Here is a 27,518-nt window from a genome sequence, read left to right on the forward strand (position 1 = left end):
GTAGCATGAGAAATACGGTTTGTATGGGAAGTGCCACGCCCCCTTTACATATAGATTTTTTTCAGCCTAAAACCAACCTTGGGACACGTGCGGCAGGTGGCAGTTTCAAAAAAATCGGTTCAGCCGCTCTCGAGCCTTGCGAAAACTAACAAACGGCTTTCTAAATATAAATTAGTTGAGATATATTATAATATTATAATTATATTTTGACAGTATCCGTTGTTTCTGATAGGCGCAAAAAAATCTTGCCTAGTGACGAATTCGCCCCTTGATATGGTCGTTACTTAAAGCTATTTATATTCGAAATTGCATGAAACTTGGAAAACAAGAATCTATAAGCTTATCCAGGCAAAAAACTACCAATGTGCCGAATTTTAAGCAAATCGGACCATAAATACGATTTCTTCGAACAGATCGGTCCCTTGTCCACTTCTCGGACAAAATGGATCATATATGCTAAAAAGCTACCTACGTACCGAATTGTAAGCAAAGCGGACCGTAAATACGATTTTTTCGAATAGATCAGTCCCTGGTCCACTTCTCGGAAAAAATGGGCAATATATGCTAAAAAACTACTTACGTACCGAATTTTAAGCAAATCGGACCATAAATGCGATTTTTTGGAATAGATCGGTCCCTGGTCCACTTCTCGGTGTCACCAGTGTCGCCAGTGTCACCAGTGTCGCCAGTGTCGCCAGTGTCACCAGTGTCGCCAGTGTCACCAGTGTCGCCAATGTCGCCAGTGTCACCAGTGTACCAGTGTTGCCAATGTCGCCAGTGTCACCAGTGTACCAGTGTCACCAGTGTACCAGTTTCACCAGTGTCACCAGTGTCGCCAGTGTCACCAGTGTCGCCAGTGTCACCAGTGTCACCAGTGTCGCCAGTGTCACCAGTGTCGCCAATGTTGCCAGTGTCACCAGTGTACCAGTGTCACCAGTGTACCAGTGTCGCCAGTGTTACCAGTGTCGCCAGTGTCACCAGTGTCGCCAGTGTCACCAGTGTCGCCAGTGTCACCAGTGTCGCCAATGTCGCCAGTGTCACCAGTGTACCAGTGTTGCCAATGTCGCCAGTGTCACCAGTGTACCAGTGTACCAGTGTCACCAGTGTCGCCAGTGTCACCAGCGTCGCCAGTGTCACCAGTGTCACATATACCAACAAATGTTTTACAAACTAGGTTTGTAAAAGTTTCCAGTTTGTGTATTACTAATAACAATAACTATAATTTTTTTATATTATGCTTTTTATAAGCGTAGAACCCAAATAATTACTGTAACTGGTGTTTGGTTTCAAACTCGGACAAACTAGACAAATTAATCAGATTTTATTTTTAATTGGATTAACGATTAATGCTTTAAATTAATTAAACATTATCGCAGTCAGCGATGAACGATTAAAAAAATGTTATCATTAATCGTACAGTTGATTACGACAAATTAATTTAAATCGTCAAACGCGGTTAACATTTTAATCGTTAATTTTTAGTCGTTAATCAGATTAACAGTTTGCCAACACTGTGCGAAATCATGTTCATATTGACGGAGAAAAATGGACGTTTTTGGAAAAGAGGCGTAGCACGTCCCATACTGACTGAAAGTTTCATATTACATATCTCTTCAAATGTTTGGGGTAAAGCACTCAAGCTTAATATGGAAATACATATGTATTTATGTATGTGAAACTAATACCATACTCATGGAGAAAAATGATAGTTATTGGAATAGGTTATGTGGCAACTCCCATGCAAATTGAATTTTTTTATGCTACATATCTTTGGAGGTGTTTATTGCAGAGCGCGGGAACTTGGCACCGAGATGTGTATACAAAATTAATTCCATACTCATGGAGAAAAATTTGCGTTATTCGAAAAGGGGACATGGTTCCTCCTGTACAAATTTACTGCTTTATACTGCTTATCTCTAAAGGTGTTCAAGGTAGCGTACTGGGATTTGGTACTGGGGTATGTAAAATCAATTCTAAATTCATGGAAGAAGAAGTGTTTGTGGAAGAATACTGGAACTTGGTATGGAGTTGTGTACGCAAAATGTATCAATTGCTCATGGAAAAAATGTGAGTTATTTCACACATACTAAAAACTTCTTAATACATATGTCTGGAAGGATAGAAAATCTCCCGAAGTATTTTAAATTTGTTATGGAGATTTATTTTATAAGTGCCGTACTGACAGAATTAATTTCATTAAATGGAAAAGGGAGAGCCGGGTTCGGCCTTATAATCTAAAGCTCTCTTGAGGCATTTGCTACAGTAATGAGAAGTGGTATTTTATCAAGGCCAGGTTACTAAATTTGAGTTGGAAATATTAGAACCCGCCGTGCCACCTCCAAGAAGGTTACACGTTCACGCGTCGTATACCTGGAACCATTTTAAGGTAAACTTAGAGGGATTGATATCTTTCGTATGCCTAGCGCGCAGACGATATTTTATAACTTCATAGTTTTAAACGGCCTAAATACCTTAACTCGATTAAAAAATAACGAGCTATAATGAAATGGGCACAGAAATACAATCTAACATCATTAAATTATTTTTCATATTTGTATAAAAGCGCGGGGTGAAACCCGCGGGTATAAACTAGTAATTTCATAGTTTTAAACGGCCTAAATACCTTAAGTCGCTTAAAAAATAACGAGCTATAATGAAATGGGCACAGAAATAAAATCTAACATCATTAAATTATTTTTCATATTTGTATAAAAGCGCGGGGTGGAACCCGCGGGTATAAGCTAGTTATTAATAACTCTAAGCAATAAGATGACTAAATAGAATAGGTGAGTCTTCATCTATATCGCATTTAAGAATTCGGCCTATGACTGAGTCAAAATGGTCTGCAGGAATACCGTTAGGCTCACTCACTTTAATGCATAAATCACTTCGCTTTAATGAATCGCCTGCTTTTAAATACTTGGCAGTAACAATTGACTTGCCTAATTTAATTTTACACGGCAGCTCACTTGGAAGTACTATTCTGTGTTTTACTTCCTTTAATGCCAATTCAATAACATTCTTCTGGCCAAGAATTTCAAAAATTTGTTCGTTATTCAATGTGCCAAGTTTTTCAAGATTTTTAATATGCTTAACAAGACTTCCAAATTCGTGGGGTTCTAATGAACATTTGTGGTCTGAGCCTTTTTGTTTTTTATCCAATGTAAAATGACGTTCAATAATTCTCGCCCCTACTAGCACGGCTGCTTTGCTAATGTCGATGCCCTCCTCGTGACCGGAATATCCTATGACCACGTTTGGGTACTGCTGTTTTAAAAGTCGTATTATGTTAAGAGAGCTATCCTCTGGATCTGTAGGATACGAGGAAACGCAATGCATTAAAGCATAGTTAGTCTTGTTATTTCTCTGCATTATATTAACAATATTGTCAATCGTTTTAGTCGTTTGCATTCCTGTTGAAACAACCAGTGGCATTTCCATTTTAGCTGCTTTCCTTAAGAGTAGCACGTTGTTGGCATCTCCTGAACCAATTTTTATAAAAGGGACATTCAACGCATACAAAAAATCCAGAGAATCCTGAAAAGACAATTACATATTTATCTTTCGAAAGCACATACCGTTTTTCAGTGTAATACATATCGATACGTAAATAAGAAATTTAAATTGGAAAATATAAAAATTTTTGCAACTGTCTTTCTTATTTAATTTGTTTGCTTCTCGAAGCATTGATCCATCCGTTGCAAGGCCCAGTGATCAGCGTTGAGTTGGGCGAACGTACCAAAAGCTGTTATTCAATCGCTTGTTTTGTTTTTCAAAAAGGCATCACATGCAAATAGATTTTGACAATTTAAAATTTTTGTAAAAAGAAATTAAAAAGATTTGACATTTCAAAGACCAAATAATTTGAAAAAAAACAATCAGCTGCTCTACTGATACTACTTGTTCAATATGCCTTGGTCGATACGTACTTACGATACTTATCGTTTGCTTCGAGAAGCAAACAAATTAACTAAGAAGACAGTTTTTATATTTTCCAATTTAAATTTATTATTTTTTTTTTGTATTTCGCATATTGATTTAATGTTTATGGCATTTTTGAATAGCAATAATGAGATGACTGTCGGCCGCTGTGGTGTAGTGGTAAGCAGTGCGCGCTCCCACTCCGCAGCACCTGGGTTCAAACCCTGCTCAAAGCAACATCGCAAAAAAATATAGAAAAAAGGTTTTTTCTTAACAGCGGTCGTCTCTCGGCAGGCATTGGCAAACCTCCGAGTGTTTTTCTGCCATGAAAAACAAGCATCTCATAAAAATACAATCGCCGTTCGGAGTCTGCGTAAAACTGTAGGTCCCTCCGCTTTGTGTGACAACATCAAGGCGCACGCCACAATTTTAATTAGAAGTGGGTTTCTCTGTTTGCACCAAGAAGCAAACTTTATACTTAAGATCCTCTCTTCTGCTTCGTTTGAGTGTGGTATTGAAAAAAACAAAATTACGTATCTTCAAACTGTAATAACGTACCACTCTTTAGAGACTGCATCCAAACTTCCTACTGACTTAAATTACTTTTTTCAACTGCGCAAAAACTATGAAAGGCTAAGAATTCTTTAAAAGAGTATGTACCACATTGAGATATCTTTTATGCAAAACTCTTTTACAATGTCAGTAAATAGAGAAAAAAGAATTGTAAGTTGTAGGAAAAAGCCATTCAATTACTCAAATTTGCCGTTATTAAACTGAACGTTATTTTCGGAATAACTAACAACACTCTAAAAAACACGTCTACTATAAATAACTTATTTTCTTCTTACTTTTTACAGTTAAAGGAAATTCCAACGTTATGTAAAAACCTTAAAATAATCCTAACGTGTTTTGTTTGTGTAAAATAATTACACAAACAAAATACATGGCGAAAAATTACCGAACACAAAGTTACCGAGTACCAAATTCGCCGGAAGGACCCCTTTTATAATTTTTTACGCTTAGAATTGAAAATTCAGTACAAATCAGCACAAATTTTGACGAATCAGGGCATTAGCGTACTGATTAAGGAAATTAATAAAATCAGTACGAGAGTTGAAAAATCAGTACTGGACTGATAAAATCAGTACGTCTGGCAACCGTACTTTTGATATATCTTGCATATCGACGGCTTAATAGAAGATCAACCGGTTCGAAAACGCCATATCTCAGAAAATTATTCAAGAACGCCCTAATTCAGAATTTGATTGAAATACCCCTATTTCAGAATTCGATTAAGGTACGCCCTTTCTCAGCTGCCGCTTCAAAAACGCCCTATATCCACATATTTTCAATTTATTTTCAGTTGAGATAGGGCATTTTGGAACAAAATTCTGAGATATCGCGTACTCCAACAAAATTATTAAAAAGGGTATTTTTCAATCAATTTTTGAAATAGGACGTTCTTGAAAAATTTTCTGATATAGGGCGTTTACGAACCGGCTGCCGATATAGATCAATCTTCCACTCCGCCGTCGATATGTATGTACATACATACCAGTGTTGTTGTGAATATTCGCATTCGCAATAATCAATCCAAAGCTGATGCGTGTCAACTCGAGGACAACATTTATTTTATTTTCTTTTGTAAAATTTTCAATATTAGCACGCAAAAAATTAAAGATAAAACAGAATGTGGAAAAGTTGAAAGCCAAGTTCACAAATCAAATAAGAACAAATTCAAGGCGAATTTCAAATTTAATATATATATGTTATCGATTTTACATGAAATAGATTTTATTGATTCATGATATCGATACTTTCTTAAATATCGAACATTCCTAGATTTAGGCTGGTTCCATGATACTAATTCTTCTTCTTCTTATTGGCGCTGTAACCGCCTAAGCGATTTTGGCCAAGTTCAACAAAGTACGCCAGTCGTTTCTCTTCTGTGCCAACTGACGCCAATTGGAAATGCCAAGTGAAGCCATGTCCTTATCCACCTGGTCTTTCCATCGCTCTTCCTCTGCTACCACCAGCGGCTTCCGAGTTGAGTACTTTCAGAACTGGAGCGTCGGTGTCCATTCGAACGACATGGCCAAGCCAGAGGAGCCGCTGTATTTTAATTCGCTGCATTATGTCCATGTCGTTGTAAAGCTCATACAACTCATCTTTCCATCGTCTGCGGTACCCGCCGTCGCCAACGCGATCAAAATCTTTCTCTCGAACGCTCCAAGAGCTGCCTCGTCGGATGTTGTCATTGTCCATGCTTCTGCGCCATATACCAGCACGGGAATGATAAGTGACTTATAGAGCGTGGTTTTCGTACGTCGAGAGAGGACTTTACTCCTGAATTGCCTACTCAGTCCATAGTAGCACTTGTTGGCAAGAGTGATCGGTGTTAATGCTGGTTTCCAAGCACACGAAACTCTCTACTTTCTCGAAATTGTAACTGTCAACAGTGACGTGGGTGCCAAGGCGCGAATGTGCTGACTGTTTGTTTGATGACAGTATATACTTCGTCTTGTCCTCGTTTACCACCAGACCCATTCGCTTTGCTTTCCTATCCAAATTGGAAAAGGCAGAACAGACTTCGCGGTTTTTGTTACCGATGATATCGATGTCAACGGTATAAGCCAGCAATTGCACGCTCTTGTAGTAAATTGTAACTGGGCGGTTCAGCTCTGCAGCTCTTATTATCTTCTCCAACATCAGATTAAAAAGCCACATGAAAGGGAGCCGCCCTGTCTGAAACCCCCAGTTGGTGGCGAACGGCTCGGAGAGGTCTTTCCCAATTCTGACGGAGCTGGTGGTATGGCTCAACGTCATTTTACATAGCCGTATGAGTTTTGAAGGGATGCCAAATTCAGACATAGCGGCGTATAGGCAACTCTTTTAGTGCTGCCAAAAGCGGCTTTAAAGTCGACAAATAGGTGGTGAGTGTCGATCCTTTTCTCGCGGGTCTTTTCCAAGATTTGGCATATTGTGAATACCTGGTCTATGGTGGATTTGCCAGGTCTAAAGCCACACTGATAAGGTCCAATCAGTTCATTGACGGTGGGCTGCAGTCTTTCACACAATACGCTCGATAAGACCTTGTAACCTATGTTTGGAAGTTGGGCAGAGCACACTTAAATTCCAGTCGTCGGGCATGCATTCATCTGACCATATTATGCATAAGAGTTGATACATGCATCTTATCAACTCCTCGCCACCGTACTTGAATAGCTCAGCTTGCAGGCTGTCAGCTCCAGCAGCTTTGTTGTTTTTCAGCCGCGTTATTGCTATTCGTACCTCGTCATAGTCAGGCGGTGGAACGTCGACTGGAGGCTCGGGTTCTTCTTCTCCACAACTTTCCGTGCTGCTATCATTCAGTAGGGTGGAAAAGTGTTTCCTCCATAATTTTAGTACGTTCTGAACATCGGTAGCCAGGTCGCCATTGTTGTTCTTACAGGAGTAAGCCCTGGTCTTGAACAAATATTTAAAGGTAAAACTGCTCACCCAATTGGTCGACGATCATTTATTTTTTGAAATTTGTCTACTTTATTAAACTGAAATTTTGTGAGCAACTCAAATGCCAAATAAAAGTAAAACAAAAAACAAATAGGTGAAAATGTTCAAATTTTCTTTTATTTGTGACTGGGAGTGAGAATATATTTGTGAGATTGAAAATTTGAAAGTATTTTTGTTATGTTAGCAAACTTCAAAAATGTTCAGGCTGCCTCTCAGCTATTTTACCTTCAAATTTTTGTATCATGCGCTGCTTCCGCTAACGCGCACTAATACTAGTCGATGTTCACCTTGAATACTCACTATCACTGTTGCCGTTTTCACTATGATCGAAGTTTTTCATTTCATTTTTATGGCGAAAAGTTCTCCACTTCCTCTTTGACAAAATCACTTCGATTTTAAGCGACCAGAATTCACCAACAAATTTTTTAAATTTTCTTTTTGTTATGTTTAGTAGATATGTACATACATATTTGTATGAACATACGTCTCAAGACAGCGTCAGACATTGGATAGGTTCAGAATGTGCAGCAATTGAGCGCAAACGTTGCTAAAAAAATCAGTGATCTGAACGGCTTGATACATTAGCACAACATGTTGTCTCAAATGATCAGAAAAATATTATGGACACCTAACACGCAACCATGATAAAAAGAGAAGCTAGTTTCAATAAATAACTTTTTGACGGATACTGAGATTTTTGAAGCTTCATAATTTGTTCATGTAGCAGCGTTACCATATTGTTAATATTTACAAACAAGTTGGGGAATTTCGAGATTGGAATTTCTTTCACAGCAAATGGGTGTAAATATTTTAGTATTCTTAGATGACCAGGCAGGTTCTGCAAATCACTTCCGAGTGAATTTTAACCCCTGCCAATTTGAATTCAAAGCGCATTTTATTGGAATTCACTCGGAAGTGAATTGCAGAACCTGCCTGGAAACCAAACAAGTCTAGTACATGATATATATATGCATTGAAAATATGTACATACATAGAATGCAATTTTATCTCGAAATGCAACGGATAATGGCATATGTGCTTACGTGTACGGTATTTCTCGACCCTACCCCAAAACTAAAAAGTAATCTACTTGTATTTATGTTGCGTTAACATTAAAAGTTTTTATTTAATAAATTCAATAAACCATGAATTTTCCTCATCTTTTTATATTTTTATTTAACTTTGTTCGCTTTTAACGTTAGATTTAAATATCGAATTGGAAAAAAAACGTTTTACAGTCCTTTTCCCTAGAGTCACATTTGATTTTAAATATGTGTACCTTCTTCCTTGCAGTAGTATTTTGTATTTTTGCAGCTTCCAAATGTGCAACTCATTTTTGTTTTTATTATTAAAAAAAACACTGTTGATATTTTTTTTTTTTTTTTGAGCTCAAGGCCGGGTTGAAATAAAACAATCTGTTTTTGTTGTTTTTAAATCGTCTATATTTCAAAATATATTCAAAAAATATCAACAGAATTTTCAATTAACGGCCAAATATAAATAAACAATATTAAAAAAAATAATTTTATTTTTTGCTTTGTCGGCCAAATTCTTTTCAGAAAAAATTTTATAATTTTCAATCCAGTAGATTGATTTTAATGAAAATGTCATAATCTCAGCAAAAGTCAAATGGCTAACATGTCTGCTAATGTCATTAAGTGAAGCTACCTTCTTTTTTCTACCATGCACGCAACTGTTCAGTTGATCAGAAGTACAAAACAACGCGTGCAGAAGGTGCAATCACAACAGTTACTGAGCTGTTGCGCTTTTTGAACGTGATCATTGTGTTGAAAGATTAATTTTTAGAAATTCTTGCTTTCTCTAGCGGCTTATCGTTTCGCTATTATTGGTTGACAACCCCAATTTAAAAAAGTATGCGTCGGTTTGAAAGCCGCAGAAACGTAAGATTTGTATTTTTTTCATATTTTTAAATAATTCTTATTACTCAAACCCGTTTTCTTTTGTAGCACTTCCAAGAGGAGTGGTATTAAAAGGTTTGAATTTTACTTAATTTGAATTAATTTTAATAGATCTTTTTGAAGATACTTTTACGACTGTGAAGAAAATGTACGCCAACGAAACGACATACAATATCACGGGAAAAAATTAATCTTAATTAATTAATCAATCTTTTCGACGAAAGTGGAGTTTAAGAGTTTTGTTATATAGAACTAGTTCTACCCTGTATATGTAACATTCAACATCTGAATTTTTTTGGTTAAAAAGAGATAATAAATAAAAAACACGTTTTTTTTATTAATACATATACATATACGTAAATGTATGTATAATTTGAAACACTATTTTTTTATGACTTTTGACCATTTATTTTTTCTTTATTTATTTATAATTTACTTTTTACAAAAAATTTGTTTATACTACAACCAACTAAGTAGGCCAGTAAGTTGCAAAATTTCAAACTTTTCAATCCGAATTACTAGAAAAAACCCGGGTTTACACTTGTATATCCCATTCAATTTTAGTATCGTATTGAGCTAGGTATTCGCGTTGATTTTTGATTTTTTTTTTATGTGGTGCTCATTTTCTTCCATAACCGTGTCAGCTGACACGACCTCTCTTTGGGATTCTCTTGTTAACGAAAACCCACCACCGCCTTGTTAATAACTTCGAAAAAATAACAAATTTGAGGTGTAATATTTTTTGTATATTTTTGCATTTGTATGTTTTGAGAGATCAATAATATTAGAAAATGCATGATTTGCATGCCAGAAAATTTTTTGTTGAAACTGGTTCACTGTGCCAAACCAAAAACAGGGTGCGTTTTGACTCTGAAATTGTACCTAAAAACGCGAAAAAATCAAATAAACTGCAAAACCTGCAGATCATACTAAAAAATAAACCAAAGAATGGGAAGATCGTTATCAACGTTACCGACACCATGTTATTTGCATGGAGCCGAAAACGTCGATAACGATGTTAATCGGTGATTAGTGTCAATCAGGCTTTGAGCAACCGGCCTTTAGTGTTTATGCGTAGAGGGCAAAGAGAAGGTTGCATTTTTCGGTAGAAACAAAATCGGCATTAGTGTAGTTTGTGATCGGCAACGCAGTAGTCTCATTTTTTTTGTGTATTACTAAGTTTCTTGTTTACTTGCTTACGTACATAATTATTAATAGAAATAATGACCGAAAATGAACATTCTGTTTGTGACAATATCACGACGCCTACATCCATGTAGGTATTAAATGTGTGTAGATCGTCAATGCCCAGGCCCTATGCACTCGGTGCATATTTATTTTATGTAAAAGTACTTATGTACCTACATAGTTTTAGGCTGTGTGTTCTATTATATACACACACAGCTTTCCACGCGAAACTATACGAAATAGATGCACAAACATTTTTGTCTACTTCGCTTCTAATTTTTTTCATTGCGTATGCACAAGCACAAAGCAACAACATTTTCGTATGCTTTGTTGGAACATATTGGCGCCAGTTACCTTCAGCGTAAATTTCATTGTTGTCCTGCATTTTATCGCAATGTTCGCGTGTCCGTTTCCATAGGAGCGTTCCTTATCTCCCAGAAAAAGTCCGAAGTAGTCAGATTTAGTCCAAAAAGCGTTCCTTAACTCGGAAATGACAGCAAAAATGAGAGAGCAACAGTCAGTGAGAGTGACTCTCATTAGTCCGAAGTAGTCAGATTTAGTCAGAAGAATTTTTTCTGGCAAAATCCTGAAAAGTGTCAAACTCAACTGAATTTAAATTAACGGAAATTAAAGAATACGCTAAAAGTGAGAATAATCTAAAAAGTAACAGAAATGAATTGAAATTGGAAGAAGGCAAAAAATAATTGATATAGCAAGTGTTTATTGTGCTTGTGCTTGTGTGAATGTGTTTTGTACATACATTTCTGTTCTTATTTGACGTTAGTTTTGTTGTTGCCATTCTTTGGACTAAAAATTCGGTTTTTTGCGTTCCTTTACTTTTCCTGTTATTCTCTTTTCGTGAGCGCATTTTGCTTACGCTCTGGCATTTTGACACTTTTCAGATTTTAGTCCAAAAAGATAAGGAATGAACCTATTGTTACACAAATTTTCGGGTTAGCTGCGGGTGTCCGAGTGTACGGTTGTTCGACTTCACTAGAAAGTCGACTTTCGACTTTTCGATCGACTCTGTACAGTCGACTTTAAAAGTCGACCGATCCACGAAGAAAAGTCGACTTTGTTGGAATTTTTTCGATTTTTTTTAATAAAAATAAAATGTATTAAGTATACTCCGCATTTAACTCATATATTAGCTATAAATATAAGAGTCAGAATACGCCAAAAATATCATGATTTACTAGTGGTCTTTAGAATAATCTGTAATTTAGTGAAATTCAATGCTAGGTAAGAAAAACAGACACTAAAGGATTTTCAAAAATTTTGAAAATTGTTCCAGTTATACAGCATGAAAATGTTGGTTGTGAGGGTTTTTAAAAATTATATTTTTGAAAAATAATTCAAAAATTTTTAAATTTTCACAAAAAAAATTCTAAAAATTTTTTGAATCGATATTTGGTAATTAAGGACAACTTTTTGAAAAATGTGGCCTTTCCGATGGAGCAGAATTGGTGGGTATTGGTAGAAATATAAGTGCCACTTTATAAGCATGGATAAACATGGGAGTAGCCCAGTAAGCTAGTGGATTGGGACTATCCACACGACTAATGTCGCATATTAACTGGAATCCTACCAGCAACGTTTTTAGCGGTGTTGTACCTTACGGATTGTCAAATTCGAACCAAAAACTGTCTGTAGAAACTTACATAAACTCATGCTGAAAAACTTTCTTGCATAGAATTTTTAAAATAAATACCTATGTTTATCTTACCTCATTATTAACTGAAGATTGTGGAGACAAACGATTAACAAATTTGAGGAATTTGTTTTATAGTAATTTTATTTGACAATGTTGTTGTACTGTCATTAAAATTCATTTCTCTACCACACTTTTCAAATTTCTCTTCAGTTTTATTGGCAATTTTTTTTAAATACGACCAAACAACACTCCGTGCCCTTGTTAGAAGATCAGTTTTTATATGCAAATAAATTAAAAAAAGTCGAGAGTCGAAAGTGAAAAGTCGACTTCAGTCGACTTCCATAAACTGAAAGTCGATCACTAAAATTCGACTTTCAGGAGTAAAAAGTCGATTTTGGTCGAAAGTCGAAGTCGACTTTGTCATCCCTATCCGAGTGTGGTGTTCAATTTATAGCGAGGGTGATCGAACAGACTCGTTCCTACCAGGGTGTCCAGATTGTTTAAAAAATGCGCAATTTCTGGAAAAAAAATCGCCAAAAATCGCCAATTTTTTTAAATAAAATTCATGAAATCGATTTAACAAATCTTTTATTTTAAAAATGAGATCTTGTTATAAATATAAAAATAAAAATATTAAAAATAAAATAAAAACCTATAGTAAAGGTAGATCAGCTATTTCCACAATTTGTTGTTCTCATATATTGAGCTATTCAACCATGATAACATACTGTTTGATATTGGAAACGTTTTGCAGCAGAAACTATTAGCCTTCATATAACATTTTATTCGAACTATTGAATTAAGGCTTTCCAACCTCATCCTATTTCGAATCTTAGTTTTTGTTGAATTCCTTACGGAAAAACGCGCTCAACAAAGCATGTCGGTGCGGCAAGGATAATATTTAATATGAATTTACTTATATTTCCCAACATTTTATTGCCTGTTGCGGTTTTCACTCTTAAGCAATTATCCAAAATTCTTCAGAGTTGGATGGGATGGTTCTGAGAAAGTTATTCCATGGGAAATTTAAAAGATTTAAATATTCAGTTTCCGCTGCTTTTCTTTCCTTCAAAGTCAAATAGTGAATTGACAGGTCCCTGAAAATCACCCTCTTGTAATTCTCACACTTTTCTGGTGACAAAATCAAAGCTTTTTTAAAAGTATTTAATTGACTAGGTAAACGTTTCAAAAGTTCTTCGATTATAGGGTGATTAAACATTTTTGCCAGTCTTTTAATATGCTTCTTAAGTCAAGTTTATCACGCAGTTCATTAGCCTCTTCTATAAATTGTCGTAGAAAACTAAGCTTTGTATATTTTCATAATTGGAAAGAATTTATTTGAAGGGAAAAAATCCCCAAAAATCGCCAATGGCGATTTCCTAAATTTTTACGCGCAAATGTCCAAAAAAAATTGGCGCGAAATCGCCAAATCTAGCTGTCGGGTGTGCATCTCGATCGAACACATAGTAGCCGAGTGTAGCGTTCGCTTGTGCTCGATTTTTAGTGAGGGTGATCAAAAAGGCTCGATCATACTCAAAGCTGCTCTCTTCTTTGTATATGAAATCAAGCGCATAGTCTTGAGAAAAATTGGAGTTATTGTAAAAAGGGGCGTGGGATCTCCCATATAATACGATTTTTTCATACAGCATATCTCTGGAAGTCTTCATGGACTGCACTGGAACTTGATATGGAGATATATGAAATCAATCGCATACTCATTAAGAAAAACTCGGACTATTTGAAAAGGAGGCGAGTTACATCCTCGAATATTACATACCTACATATGTACCTTTGTTAAACATGTACCTTTTAAAAAAGTTATTTTTATAATTACATTTGTCATTATTGAGATCTAAGATTTTCATGTTGAAAAATGTAAAAGTTTTTCATTCAATTGTTAACGTTTGAACAAATAACATTAAATATTAAAATATTAAATCCTTAAAAATATAAATTATTATTTAAATAATTTTGGAAATCTCCTAAAGGAATAACTAATACAATTCCTAAGGATTGTAAAACAAAAACTATTCTAAAAAAAAGAAGTTTTTGGCGCAGTCGGTCTCGAACATTTTCGTGTTTTGGATTCACCTTTAAAGGCAGCTGAAATAATTTCCCTTATAAGAACATATACGTACATACACACTTGTATATGAAAGGTCGGCAAAACGAATTTGACCAAAACCGGAAAAACCACGAAATGGAGGATTTAAGTATATTAAAGCAAAGAATTTTAGAATTGTAAAATACAATAAATCAACAAGCAGCAATGTTAGAACAACAAAAACAACAGTTGATACAGCAACAACATCAACAAGTTAGTGACCATTTTAGTTTAAATATGCAGCCCAAGGATATAATAGAACAGTTTCGACGATTAAAACCGCTGGATGAAAGTCACAATCCCATTGCTTTCATCAAATCTGTTGATGCTACTTTTAATTTGTCAAAAAACAATTTACAAATTCAAGAATATGGGCTTCAAATTATAGTAAATGAGAAGATAATAGGAAACGTAGCGAAACGCATTGGCGAACTAGATGGCCTGAGTTGGGTGGAAATTAAAAGAAATATTGTTAAACATATTCAACCAAAGAAAACGTATGGAGAAATTTTTAGTTATTGTAGAGCTGTATTGGTAAATGATTTAGAAGAGTTATTTAAGATTTTTGAAAGGGCTAAATTTGAAATTAATGAATTATACTTATTTGATGAAACAAAACCTAATTTATATAGACCTGAAAATGTAGATAGGGATTCAGTTAGTATATTATAAGAAAAAATTGACGGGTTAGTACGTATCCATATCGATCAAAGCGAATCATTGAGTAGTATAATAATTAAATATAGTCACTTAAAATTATTAAATGATAAAAGAGCCACAGATTTAAAACATAGGAAAAATAATATACGAATATATCAAAGTAATAGTTTACAAAATAAAAAGTCGAATTATCGTGATAATAATAAATTAGTAGAATATAGTAAAAACCCTGAGTGTGGACCAACAACAAATTTACCCAACAACCCTAAATTGTCTTCTCAAAATAATTATCAAAATAAAAACTATTATCATAATCCATCACAATATAATAGGAGAAACTATTAAACAAAATAGCAATGGTAATCAATCCGATCAGACACGTATTTCACATATGAGTGTAGACACTAATCAATATTTTCCACAAGACAGTAAATGTATGGAAATAGACAATCTACAAGCCTCAAAATTTAAATTGCCCATGGTTATAATTTCAATAGGTAAAGAAAAAATCAGATGCCTTAAGGCGCTGGCCCAATGCAGGCTTGCTTTGCTTGCTTCGCTTTGAGAACTGTCAAAAGTTATTTGGAATATACTAAAACGTATGAAGGGTGGCCAAATGGCAGCTTTGCTTCACTTGCTTTAAGCGCCTCAAAGTTTCAAATAGGTAAAAGTTTTATTTGAAAGCGTTTCGTAGCCTTTTGACAAAAAGATATGTTCCCGTTCTAAATCAATTCAAACAAACTGCTCCATCTTTTTATGTACAAAAATTTTCTTACGTAATTTAAAAAAAATATATGTATAATATTAGTAACTCATAGTTTAATAAAAAGTAATCTATGTTTCCATATTTATATTTAACATGTCGCTGGCATAAAGTGAAAAGTTGCTAAGTCCATTTTTACAATTTTACAGGGACTTTGAATACAACATTTTGCGTGTTTAAAGCAAAGCGAAACTCCATACAAATCAGAAGGATTCGATCTCTGTTAAAAAAAAGTACCTTAATCCTTAATTTCTCTTACTTTCTATATAAAAATTTTAGGCTTCATAAAATGTAGACTTATCAACTGTTCACACAAAGCTGGCGATATTTATGATGTCAAACTACTGGTAAGTCGTCTCTTGAAAAATCTATTTTTTTGTTTTGAGTTTGTTGTTCTTAATAAATGTACATATAGTTATATATGTATGTATAATAATTATCAATCCTTTGAAATGCAAAAATTAATTCACATTCATTTAAAAATAAATCTGAAAAAATTGTTTTGTATTTCTTTTTTATTAATTTTCTGGAATTTTATGGCTAAATTATTCTTAGTGTAAGGAAACAGACCTTGACTTTTTAACTACACAGCTGGTTGCTATGACAGCGTTCCAAGCCGCCATTTGGCCAAACGAGTTTTTGAAGTAAATCAAAGCAAATTAAAGTAAGCAAGGCATGCAAAGCAAGCCTGCATTGGGCCAGCGCCTTTATTGACACAGGCTCAGATACCAGCATTATAAAACCAAACATTTTGTTAGGAAATTATGTAACCCAACCAATTCATCCACCGTTAAGGTTTAAAACTTTGAATGGTTTAATCGAGGTCGTTACAAAAATTGTTACACCAATTCCAAACGAATTCAACTCAGTTGGTACTCTTTCATGGAAAGTAATACATTTTTGTAATGAAAACTATGATGCTATCATTGCTCAAAATTTTTTAAGAGCCTTTAAAGCTAAAATCGACATGGAAGATAAAAGCCTTAATATTTTTGGAAATAAACTTGCTTTCGTTGAAAATTGTTGTTCTTTTAGATATGAAACAGTATGCAGTCTTGATTATAACAACATTAATGGAAATAACATTTTTGAAAGGATTAATTTAAACTATTTAAACATTCAAGAAAGTATCCAACTTAAAACTTTACTGAGCGAATTCATTGATATTTTTTATAAAGAAGGTGATATACTAACTGCTACTAAAACCGTTTTTCATGAAATTATTACAAACACGGACTTACCGCTTTATTCAAAAATGTATAGATATCCTCAGATACTCGAGGAAGAAATTAATAGACAAATTACGGAAATGTTGGAACAAAATATTATTCGACCAAGCAATTCTCCATATAACAGTCCTCTTTGGATTGTCCCAAAGAAATTAGACAATTCCAGAGAGAAAAAATGGAGAATTGTAATTGATTATAGGCTACTTAATAAATACACTACCGATGATAAATATCCAATACCAAATCTGAATGGCATCCTGGAAAAGTTAGGTAGAGCGCAATACTTTACTACTTTAGATCTGGCTAAAGGATTTTATCAGATTGAAGTGAAAGAAGATAGAAAAACAAACAGCATTTTTCTATTATGAATTCATTAGAATGCCGTTTGGGCTAAAAAATGCTCCGTCAACCTTTCAAAGGTTGATGAATTCAGTCTTCCGTGAATTTATAAATAGAATATGTGTAATCTATATGGACGACATCTTAATTTTTAGTTCATCATTAAAAGAGCACATTCAGAATTTAAGAGTAATTTTTAATACTTTACGACAAGCTAATTTAAAAATTCAGGTTGATAAATCTGACTTTTTAAAAAAAGAAACCCAATATTTAGGACATATTTTAACTCCTGAAGGTGTAAAACCAAATCCAGAAAAAATAAAAATAATTCAAAATCTTAAACTTCCAAAAACTACTAAACAAATAAAATCCTTTCTCGGAGTAACTGGCTTTCATCGAAAATGTATACATGATTATGCAAAAGTAGCAGGTCCGATGGTAAACTATTTAAAAAAAGGAAGAAAAGTTAACCAAAATGATCCAAATTTTATTGCCTCATTTAATAAATTGAAAGACATAATAACCAATGCACCCATATTAAGATTTCCAAATTTTAGTAAAAGATTTAAAGTTGTAACAGATGCTAGTAATTTTGCCATTGGTGCTGCCCTTATCCAGGATGGACATCCAATAGCATATGCCTCAAGAACTCTAAATGATCATGAGAAACATTATGCTACAATAGAAAAAGAACTGCTTGCAATAGTTTGGGCAGTAAAATATTTTCGTCCGTACATATATGGTCGTGAATTTGACTTACATTCCGATCACCAACCACTCAAGTGGCTACAGGCAAAATTTACTGGTAAGGATATAAATCCTAGATTACAAAGATGGCTGATAGAATTGGGAGAATATGATGCTAAAATTGAATATATAAAAGGTAATGAAAATAAGCTTGCAGATTTTCTTAGTCGTATAAATAATAATACTTGTGAAATAAATTTAGGCTATCTTGACGAATACGATAATTTATTTCAAATGAAAAGAAATAATTCAAAGAATTCTGTACTTAGTGTTAGTGATTCATTAGAAGTGCAAACGGTGCACTCTCAAGAGGAATTAGAAATTCAAACAGTGCACTCTCAAGAGGAAGAATTAAATAATAATTTTCTAATTTTAGATACAGTTGTTAATCGATTCAAAATACAAATCATTATACAAGATAATAAAGAAATGGAAGTTAAAAACATTTTTGGGAATAAAAGGATTTTTGTTGATAAAAAAGATATTAAAAATAATAACATAATAGAAATAGTCAGAAGACATGTTTCGAAAGGCAAAGTAGGAATTTTTTCAGAACTTAATGATAACGAATTCAATAAAGTGCAAAAAGAATTAAAAGAATACCTTACAACTGGTGCACTAAATTTTTTTAAATGTTCGTATTTCGCTAATGATATTGAAGACGAAAATGAACTAAATAAACAAATTTCGTTATTTCATAAATTTGAAGGCGGACATGCTGGAATTATTCTAACTTATGAAGGAATAAAACATAAAATTTATAATCCGCAATTGAAAACATATATACATAAAATAATAAACAATTGCGAAATTTGTACCTCAGGAAAATATGATCGTAATCCCATTAAAAACAAGTTCAGATTTACTGAAACTCCTTCGAATATCAATGAAATCGTTCATGTTGATAGATACGTTAATTCAAAACATTCTTTTATTATATTTATAAACAAGTTGTCAAAACATGCGGTTGCATTTTATTTACCTGATAGAAATAGCCAAAGTATTGTAGAGAAATTAAGGGAATATTTGTCGATAAAAGGTAAAGTAAGAAAATTTGTTTTTGATAATGAGTTTAATTCCATAAATGTTAAGGAATTTTTAAAATTTGAAAATATAGGGTTTCATACAACAAAGCCACATAGTCATACAGGGAACTCAGATGTAGAAAGACTTAATAACACCATAACTGAAAAAATACGAGCTTTTGATTTAGAAGAAAAACAACCAATAACAACACAAATGATGAAAGCAATTCAAATGTATAACAATACTTTTCATAGTATAATAAAATGTACTCCATTTGAGGTACAAAATCACAGAGTTGATTACGACTTAATACGAAATCGCCTTAAAGACGCAAAAGGAAAAAATATTAAAAAAAGAAACACGAATAGGGAAGATTATGTAGAAAACCGTGATGAGGGTTTTATAAAAAATTATAAGAATCTTAGACATAAGGAAGAACCAAAATTTGTAAAAAAAAAATTACATAACGTTCATTCTAGTAACATTAAAAGACCACTGAAATATTGTAATAATTAATCATAACTTTTGTATTTATAAATTGTTATTTTGGATTGTTGATCTATGAAAATCTAAATTCTCTTTCAATTTCGTCTAACTTAAAAATATTAGATACCATAATTAACAAATATTTACATACATATAGAGAAATAATATTATAATTGGTATGTGACTTTCTCTTTTAGTAATAATACTATACATATTAATTTTTCAAATTTAAATCTAATTTGTTTTATAAGATAATGTTTATGTAGTTAAAACAAATCAAAACACACTGAATTCAGGAGAATTCACAAACTGGGGATGGAGAAGTTACATCCTCGAATATTACATACCTACATATGTACCTTTGTTAAACATGTACCTTTTAAAAAAGTTATTTTTATAATCACATTTGTCATTATTGAGATCTAAGATTTTCATGTTGAAAAATGTAAAAGTTTTTCATTCAATTGTTAACGTTTGAACAAATAACATTAAATATTAAAATATTAAATTCTTAAAAATATAAATTATTATTTAAATAATTTTGGAAATCTCCTAAAGGAATAACTAATACAATTCCTAAGGATTGTAAAACAAAAACTATTCTAAAAAAAATAAGTTTTTGGCGTGGCACCTTCCATTTAAACCGAATTTTTCATAATAAGTATCTCTGGAAGTGTTCATGGTAGAGTACTGGAACTTTATATGAGCGTGGCACCTCCCATACAAGTCGAATTTTTTTTATTGCGTATCTCTAGAATTGTCCATGGTAGAGAACTGGAACTTGGTGTGAAGATATATGAAATTAATCGCAGTCACGGAGAAAATATGGAGCTATTGGAAAAGGGGGCGTGGCACCTACCATACAAGCCGGATTTCATACTGCATATCTCTGGAAGTCATCATGGTACAGTACTGGAACTTCATATGAAGATATGTATATGAAATCCATACTCATGGAGAAAATGGGCTCTTTGAAAAGAGGGCATGACAAAGTAAAAACGTACTGACTTTTACTTATCTTTGAATGTGTATATAATTCTTCTGTCAGTATTAGGAATGTTAATCCCGGGATGACGGTCTTTCTTAAGTCCCGAAAATCCCGGGATTATTTGCCTAGAATCCCGGGGATTTCGAGAATTGTAATTTACACTGGTGGCAATAATAGAAAAGCTTTATGTTGACCAATTTTGGCTATATTTCTTTTGTTTGTTTAATATTTAACATTTTTTTTTATAAATGTGTAGCCCAATATACATATAATACCTTGCGGCAGGCAATTTTTCACAAAAAAAAATCAATATATTCGCCGAACCAAGGGCCAAATATAATAAAATTGCGTTCTTAATTTTTCTCTCTGACGTCAGGATTTTTTAAAAGAACTTTGAAATTTGAATGATATGAGTAACTCAAAAAATTATTTAAGAATTTCATTGCAATATACATAAAATACCAGTATTGGTATCAACTGCAAGAGATGATTCTGTAGAGTTTAAATTTTTTGGTGTGTAAGGGACGGTTAGGTATTGAAAATACCGTTTTATAATTTTATCCTGGAATATCCTTGAAATTTTTCAATTCTTATTTTTGAAAAAATTATATGTTAACCCTCTAACCGATAATAAATGTCACTAAAATTACATAGCAATATTAAAAAACCTAATAACGGGGTCTAGTGGTTATGTGCTTTGTGAATTCAAACTAATATGCGCTTTTTACTCTATATTTTGAGTACACGTATCAGTTAAAGTTGTGAGTCCGTGTTGAAGGTGAAATAAATTACTGTCATAAATAGTGTTTTTGTAGTTCCGATTAGAGATGGGCACGGGCCGGAATATTTGCTGTCAGCACGAACTCGTGCGTGCATGGGCGTTCAGTAAAATTTCATAAAAGCACGAAAAAGCCCGTTGCTAATACTACAAATTTAGATAAGCTTTTGTTTTTTTATACAAAAAAAATAGTGTACATATTACAACTCTTTTGATAAGAGAAAAGCAAAAAAAGAAATATTTGGAAACCGATAGAAAAAACAAGATACTTAGTAGTTTTGTTTACATATCTGTACATAAAATACCTTCCACTTTTTCTACTTCCCAGAAAATATATTATAAAAATTGTTAATGTAAAAAATTGATTCGCTTAAGTAAATATGCATACATAAACACAAAATTAAAAATATGTACATATGTATACATACAATAAAAGTTGGCTCGTTGGCTCTTTATTTCCGGGCTGGGACATGTCCCGTCGTGCCGGGCCGGGCCGGCCCCCACTAAAGTTCTAAACGTGCGGGCTCGTGCATGTTTTTAAAAGTTGATTTTGCACTCGAGCCGGGCCGGGCCTGAAAATTTAGGCCCGTGCCCATCTCTAGTTCCGATATTTATTCAGTAATTATTTTTCTAAAGACTTGAAAATTTTATAGTCAGTAGGAAACATTATTTATTTTCATAATTCAGTGCTTTATTGTGAATTAAACAAAAATTATATATATAGTTAGAATGTTTTCTGATGACCGTCTGTAGACGGTCAAAACGGTTAACGCCAAAATGGACATATTCAAGTGCGTTTCATAGCAGTGTATTTTTGAAAGTTTCTTTTTGGTTTCTATATACAGGAGTGTGCTCTGGTGAAGTCCAAGACCTTGCCTTAGACCCAGTGTGCAACCACAGGCCTCAGGCATCCCCTACTAAGGAGTATTTGCAGTGGTGGGTGCGATTTGCATCTGCTTTGTACCTCCTTTGTAACTTTTCCCATCTTATGAAATGCCGTTGGTGCCGAAGCTTTAATCGAAGCGAAGGGGCTGGATCAAATTGGCATTTTTTTAGAAACTCTGTAGTCCTATTTTAGGGGTGTTGAAGTTGAAGTTTTTCCTTTGTATCTATAACGCTTCTCTCGAGTGGTAGAAAAGGGGGTCGCCCGCCCATGAAAAGAACCGCTGTAACAGATAAAGCTTAATAGCTCGATATATCGCCCAGGGGGGAGGGGGTAAAATAACATAAACGGCTATAGCGCAAAATTTGCTTTATTTCACTTTTAATTAATTTGGGAAATAATACCAAAATCTGAGGTTGGAATTCAAACATATTTTGCCTTATTCTCCATTGCTTATTTATACTATTTGTAACAAAAACAGTTTACTGACAGAAGAAAGAAGAACTTAATTAATTCCGAAAAGACAATTAAACGAAAAATGTGATATAATTCATATGAAGAATGTAATATTCAAAAAATATTTTTACTTATGAAAAGTCTAACAAAATAAAAGGAAAAGAGTCGTCTTTAATAACTGCTCAACAAATAAGCGCTTTTGCATTAATTTTATCTGCATGCGTTTTAATATGTTGAAAACATTGCTGGAAAGCCTTAAAATGTCTGCATGAACCATGGCGCAATAAACAGGTGAACTAATAAAATAGCTTTCTCGCTTTATTTTCTGCCATTCGGCTGCTTTATAGTCAAATTTTAAAGGCAATTTTTCAAATAAGGCAGTGTCAAAATCTTTATCTCGCTCTAACTACTTCACCTGGTATAATTCCGTCATGGCATGGAACTAACAAAAGTTGCCGTTCCTGTTCGCAGCATATAACACAGAGAATATTGTTTTGAGTTTTATCTTCAGTTAAAATTTCTGCATTATCATCACTGGTTTCACCATGTCCGAAATGTGAATTTCGTTTACGAAGACGAAGCGAACATGTGGTACGAAGTAGTGATGTACAAATTTGTAAAATTGTACCTACTCTCAGACTTCTAAATTTGAACGTATACTAGGTGTAGGGTATTTTACCTATATGTTTTCATACTTGTTTAAATTCTTGATGTTCAATTCATGTTTAAATGAATTTGTTTGTTATTAGAAAAGAAAATTTTTGATAATTAAAACCAACTTTCCAACAAGAAAGAAAATAAATTTTTAAATTGAATAATATATCATACGATATATTGGCGATCCTGGCGTATCCTGTGCAAACAAAATCAACAAATTAGCAACAACTAGCGAAGTGAACCTTACACCAAGTCAGGCTGCAGAACAAGCCAAGATAAATGAGCGAAAAAGTCCAATAGATGCACTAAGTCGTTTATCACTACGGCATCAGGGTTTAGAAAAACGTTCGGGTCTACAAGACGTTGATGATGAATACTTAATAAAGAATGTCTTCTCTAGGTGAACTAGGTGATAGGTCACCATCAGAACTTTATAGACATATGAAATCTTTAGCAGGTTCCAAATCAATTGTCAGTAAAGAACTTTTATTTAAATTATGGAGTAGGAAGTTACCGCAACAAATACAAATTCATTTAACTTATTGTAGTAATCAAAATACTGGAGAAATAATTTTACTTGCAGATCAATTATTTGATTTGATAAATAAACCTCAATCTTCTAAGTCTTTTGATGTTGCTACTGTAGAAAATAATAATAATAATATTCTTGAACAATGTATTATAAATTTAACTGAGTTGACTACAGCTATTTACCAAAATCTTAACAAAATTACAGCAGATATTAATGAATTACAAATTAGATCAAGATCAAGAGATAGAGATAGAGACAGAAGTCGTTCTATATCGAGAAATTTTTCTAGATCTAGAAACGATATTAATCAAAATATTTGTTGGCATCATAGAAAATTTAAAAATAATGCTTTTAAATGCATTCAACCTTGTAATTTTAACAAAAGTAAAAACGAAAATTCTAATGTTTTAAACCAGATCGTTCCATTATGACGGTGGCTAATAATGGGAATGAAGTTAAACCATCTCGCCGCCTATTTATTTATGATAAATCCAATAAATTAAATTTTTTAATCGATGCTGGTGCAATCGTTTCGGTCATTCCTTCTTCAAAAACTCAAATCACATAAAAGAAATTCAGATCTTAATTTGACTGCAGCTAACGGTTCTTCTATTAAAACTTATGGTACAAAACTTTTAAAAATTTATCTAGGTTTAAGACGCGATTTTGAATTCCCTTTCATATTAGCGGATATTTCAGCACCAATCTTAGGCGCTAACTTTTTAGAGAAATTTGATATATTAGTTGATATTAAAAATAGAGAAATTACTGGTTCAACAACAAAATTGAAAGTTTTGGATCATCTGGTTTTTGCAATATATTTTCAATAAGGACACCAATTACTGAAAATAAATTTTCTAAACTTTTAAATGATTTTCCTTCAATTACTTGTGAACCAGATTACACTAAACCAGTGCAACACCAAACGGTTCACAAAATTGAAACCAAAGGGGTGCTACCTTTCTCTAAACCACGTCGTCTTGATCCAATTAAATTAAAAATAGCAAAAACAGAATTTGAATTTTTAGTTCAAACAGGTATATGTAGACCTTCACACTCTCACATTGCATCTCCTTTACATTTAGTTCCTAAAAAAAAAAAACCAAATGATTGGAGACCTTGTGGAGATTACAGAAGACTTAGGGCCGGTTACTCAATGTTTGGTTAACACTAATCTGCGGTTAAACATCGTTATCGACGTCTTCGACTCCATGCATACAACAGGGAGTCGGTAACGTCGATAACTATGTATCATGGGATATTAGTGTTAACCAGACATTGAGTAACCGGCCCTTAATTGCATTACTATTCCAGATCGTTATCCGTTACCTCACATTCATGATTTGACTATTCATTAAAAAAACAAACAAATTTTTCCAAAATTGATCTTCTTGATGGTTGAAGAAGATATACATAAAACAGCAATTACTACACCGTTTGGAATGTTTGAGTTCGTACCTTTTGGACTACAAAATAGTGCACAAACATTTCAACGTTTTATTAATGAAGTATTTTCAGGTTTAGAATTTGTGTTTGTCCATATTGACGATATTCTTGTTGCAAGTGATACTGAAGATCAACATATTGAGCATTTAAAATCTGCATTTGAAAGACTTGAAAAATATAGTTTGAATATTAAATCTAGTAAATGCATTTTTGGAGCAAATAAATTAGATTTTCTAAGTTATGAAATTTCAAGTGAAGGAATCAGACCTTCTGTCGAACGAGTTGAAGCAATAGTAAATTTTGAAAAACCACTTTCAATAAATAAACCACAAAAATTTTTCGGCATGGTTAATTATTACTATAGATATGTTAAAACGTTAGCAGCAGGACTTAGTCCTCTGCACGAAATGTTAACATTAGCAACTAAAAATAAACTTAAACAATTAAATTGGACAGAAAATACAACTAGGGCTTTTGAAAATGTGAAGAAACTTTTTACACAAAAGACTTTACTCTCTCATTTTGATAAAAATGGTAAATTATCACTTGCTGTCGATGCATCGAATGTAGCAGTCGGTGTGGTTTTACAACAATTGAGTAATAACACTTTGGAATCACTTGCATATTTTTCAAGAAAATTATCCCCTACAGAAATTAATTACTCCACATTTGATAGAGAACTTTTAGCGGTATACAATTCAATTAAACATTTTCTAGAAGGTAGAACATTCACTGTTTATAGTGATCATAAACCTTTAACACATATTCTAAAATCACCTGGACAAATTCGACACTTAGAGTACATTGCACAATTTACAGACGACATTCAATACATTTCTGGAAAAAAAACATAGTTGCTGATACCCTTTCACGTAATCCAGATGTTAACGTGATTTTAGCCCAAAACATAAATTCTCAAACATTATTCGAGGAACAACAAAAATTCCAACAGTAATTTAAAAGAAATTAATATTCCAGTACTTAATCTTAATATTTGGTGTGATATTTCTCAACAACTTTTCAGACCATTTGTTCCCAATTCTATGAGAAAAGTAATTTTTGATAAAATTCATTCTTTATTACATCCAAGTGTACGTACAACTAGGCGTTTGACTCAATCAAAATATTTTTGGCCTAATATGCGCAAAGAGATGAATAATTGGACTTCTACTTGCATAACTTGTCAAAAATCAAAAATTTCTAAACATACTAAGGCGCCTGTGCAAAAATTTAACATTCCATCTGGACGATTTGAACATATTCATATGGATCTTGTTGGTCCCATTACCTGTGTCAAAAGAAAATCGTTACATTTCAACTATCATTGACAGACATACACGTTGGCAAGAGGCATATCCACTTAGAGATATTTCAGCTAATTCTATAGCAACAACATTTGTTCCTCGTTTTGGCATTCCACTTTATATAACAGTAGATCAAGGATCACAATTTACATCAAAATTGTTTACAGAATTAACTAAACTGTTAGGATCACACAAAATTCATACGTCCTCATATCATCCTCAATCAAATGGAATGATTGAAAGATTTCATAGGACATTAAATACTGCTATTACTGCTTCAGATGACTCTACCCACTGGTCTGAAATTCTTCCTTGGATATTATTAGGACTACGTACGTCTATTAAAGAATGCTCTTCTGCAGAATTAGTTTATGGACAAACATTAAGATTACCAGTTGAATTAGTTGTTACGAAAAGTTATAATAATGAAGTTGATAATACAGATGAAACTCTTTCTAAGCTAAGAAAATATTTTTCAAATGTTAGATCAAAGTTTGTACATCACAATAAAGAATACTCTTTGGTTCCTAAATATTTGGATACTTGTGAGTACGTTTTTTTTTAAGTTATTCACAAGGCAAATTTGCAATCGCCTTATGAAGGACCATTTAAAATTATTTCGAAAAATGACAAAGTATTCAAAATTCAACATGGAAATATGATTAAAACGGTTTCAATAGATTTACTCAAACCTGCAAATATAATTTCTGATGCAACCAAAATCTAATTCACTAAAAATTCCAAATACAAAAAAGAAAATAGCATTTAACATTAATTAATTTATTGTTTTACTGGAGGGGGAGTATATGTAGGGTATTTTACCTATATGTTTTTATACTTGTTTAAATTCTTGATGTTCAATTTATGTTTCAATGAATTTGTTTGTTATTAGAAAAGAAAATTTTTGATAGTTAAAAACCAACTAAGA

General features: G+C 33.2%; 1 protein-coding gene across 7 annotated transcripts in view; it reads right to left on the bottom strand.

Annotated features, from left to right (window-relative positions):
• Nucleotides 1–27,518, bottom strand: part of LOC118746424 (sialic acid synthase) — a 50,018-nt gene that overhangs the window by 8,985 nt on the left and 13,515 nt on the right. Inside the window, exon 3 of one of the 7 annotated variants that reach the window (XM_036480278.1) lies at nt 2,672–3,537. The exons of the other annotated variants lie outside the window; for them this stretch is intronic. Coding sequence (XP_036336171.1) covers nt 2,758–3,537 — 780 coding nt within the window. The 3' untranslated portion in view covers nt 2,672–2,757. Of the gene's footprint in view, nt 1–2,671; nt 3,538–27,518 lie in introns of those variants that run through there. 7 annotated transcript variants of the gene reach the window in all.

The sequence above is a fragment of the Rhagoletis pomonella genome, unplaced genomic scaffold (genome assembly GCF_013731165.1).
Source record: "Rhagoletis pomonella isolate Grant_MI unplaced genomic scaffold, Rhpom_1.0 Rhpom_scaffold_00001, whole genome shotgun sequence".
Lineage (NCBI taxonomy): Eukaryota > Metazoa > Arthropoda > Insecta > Diptera > Tephritidae > Rhagoletis > Rhagoletis pomonella.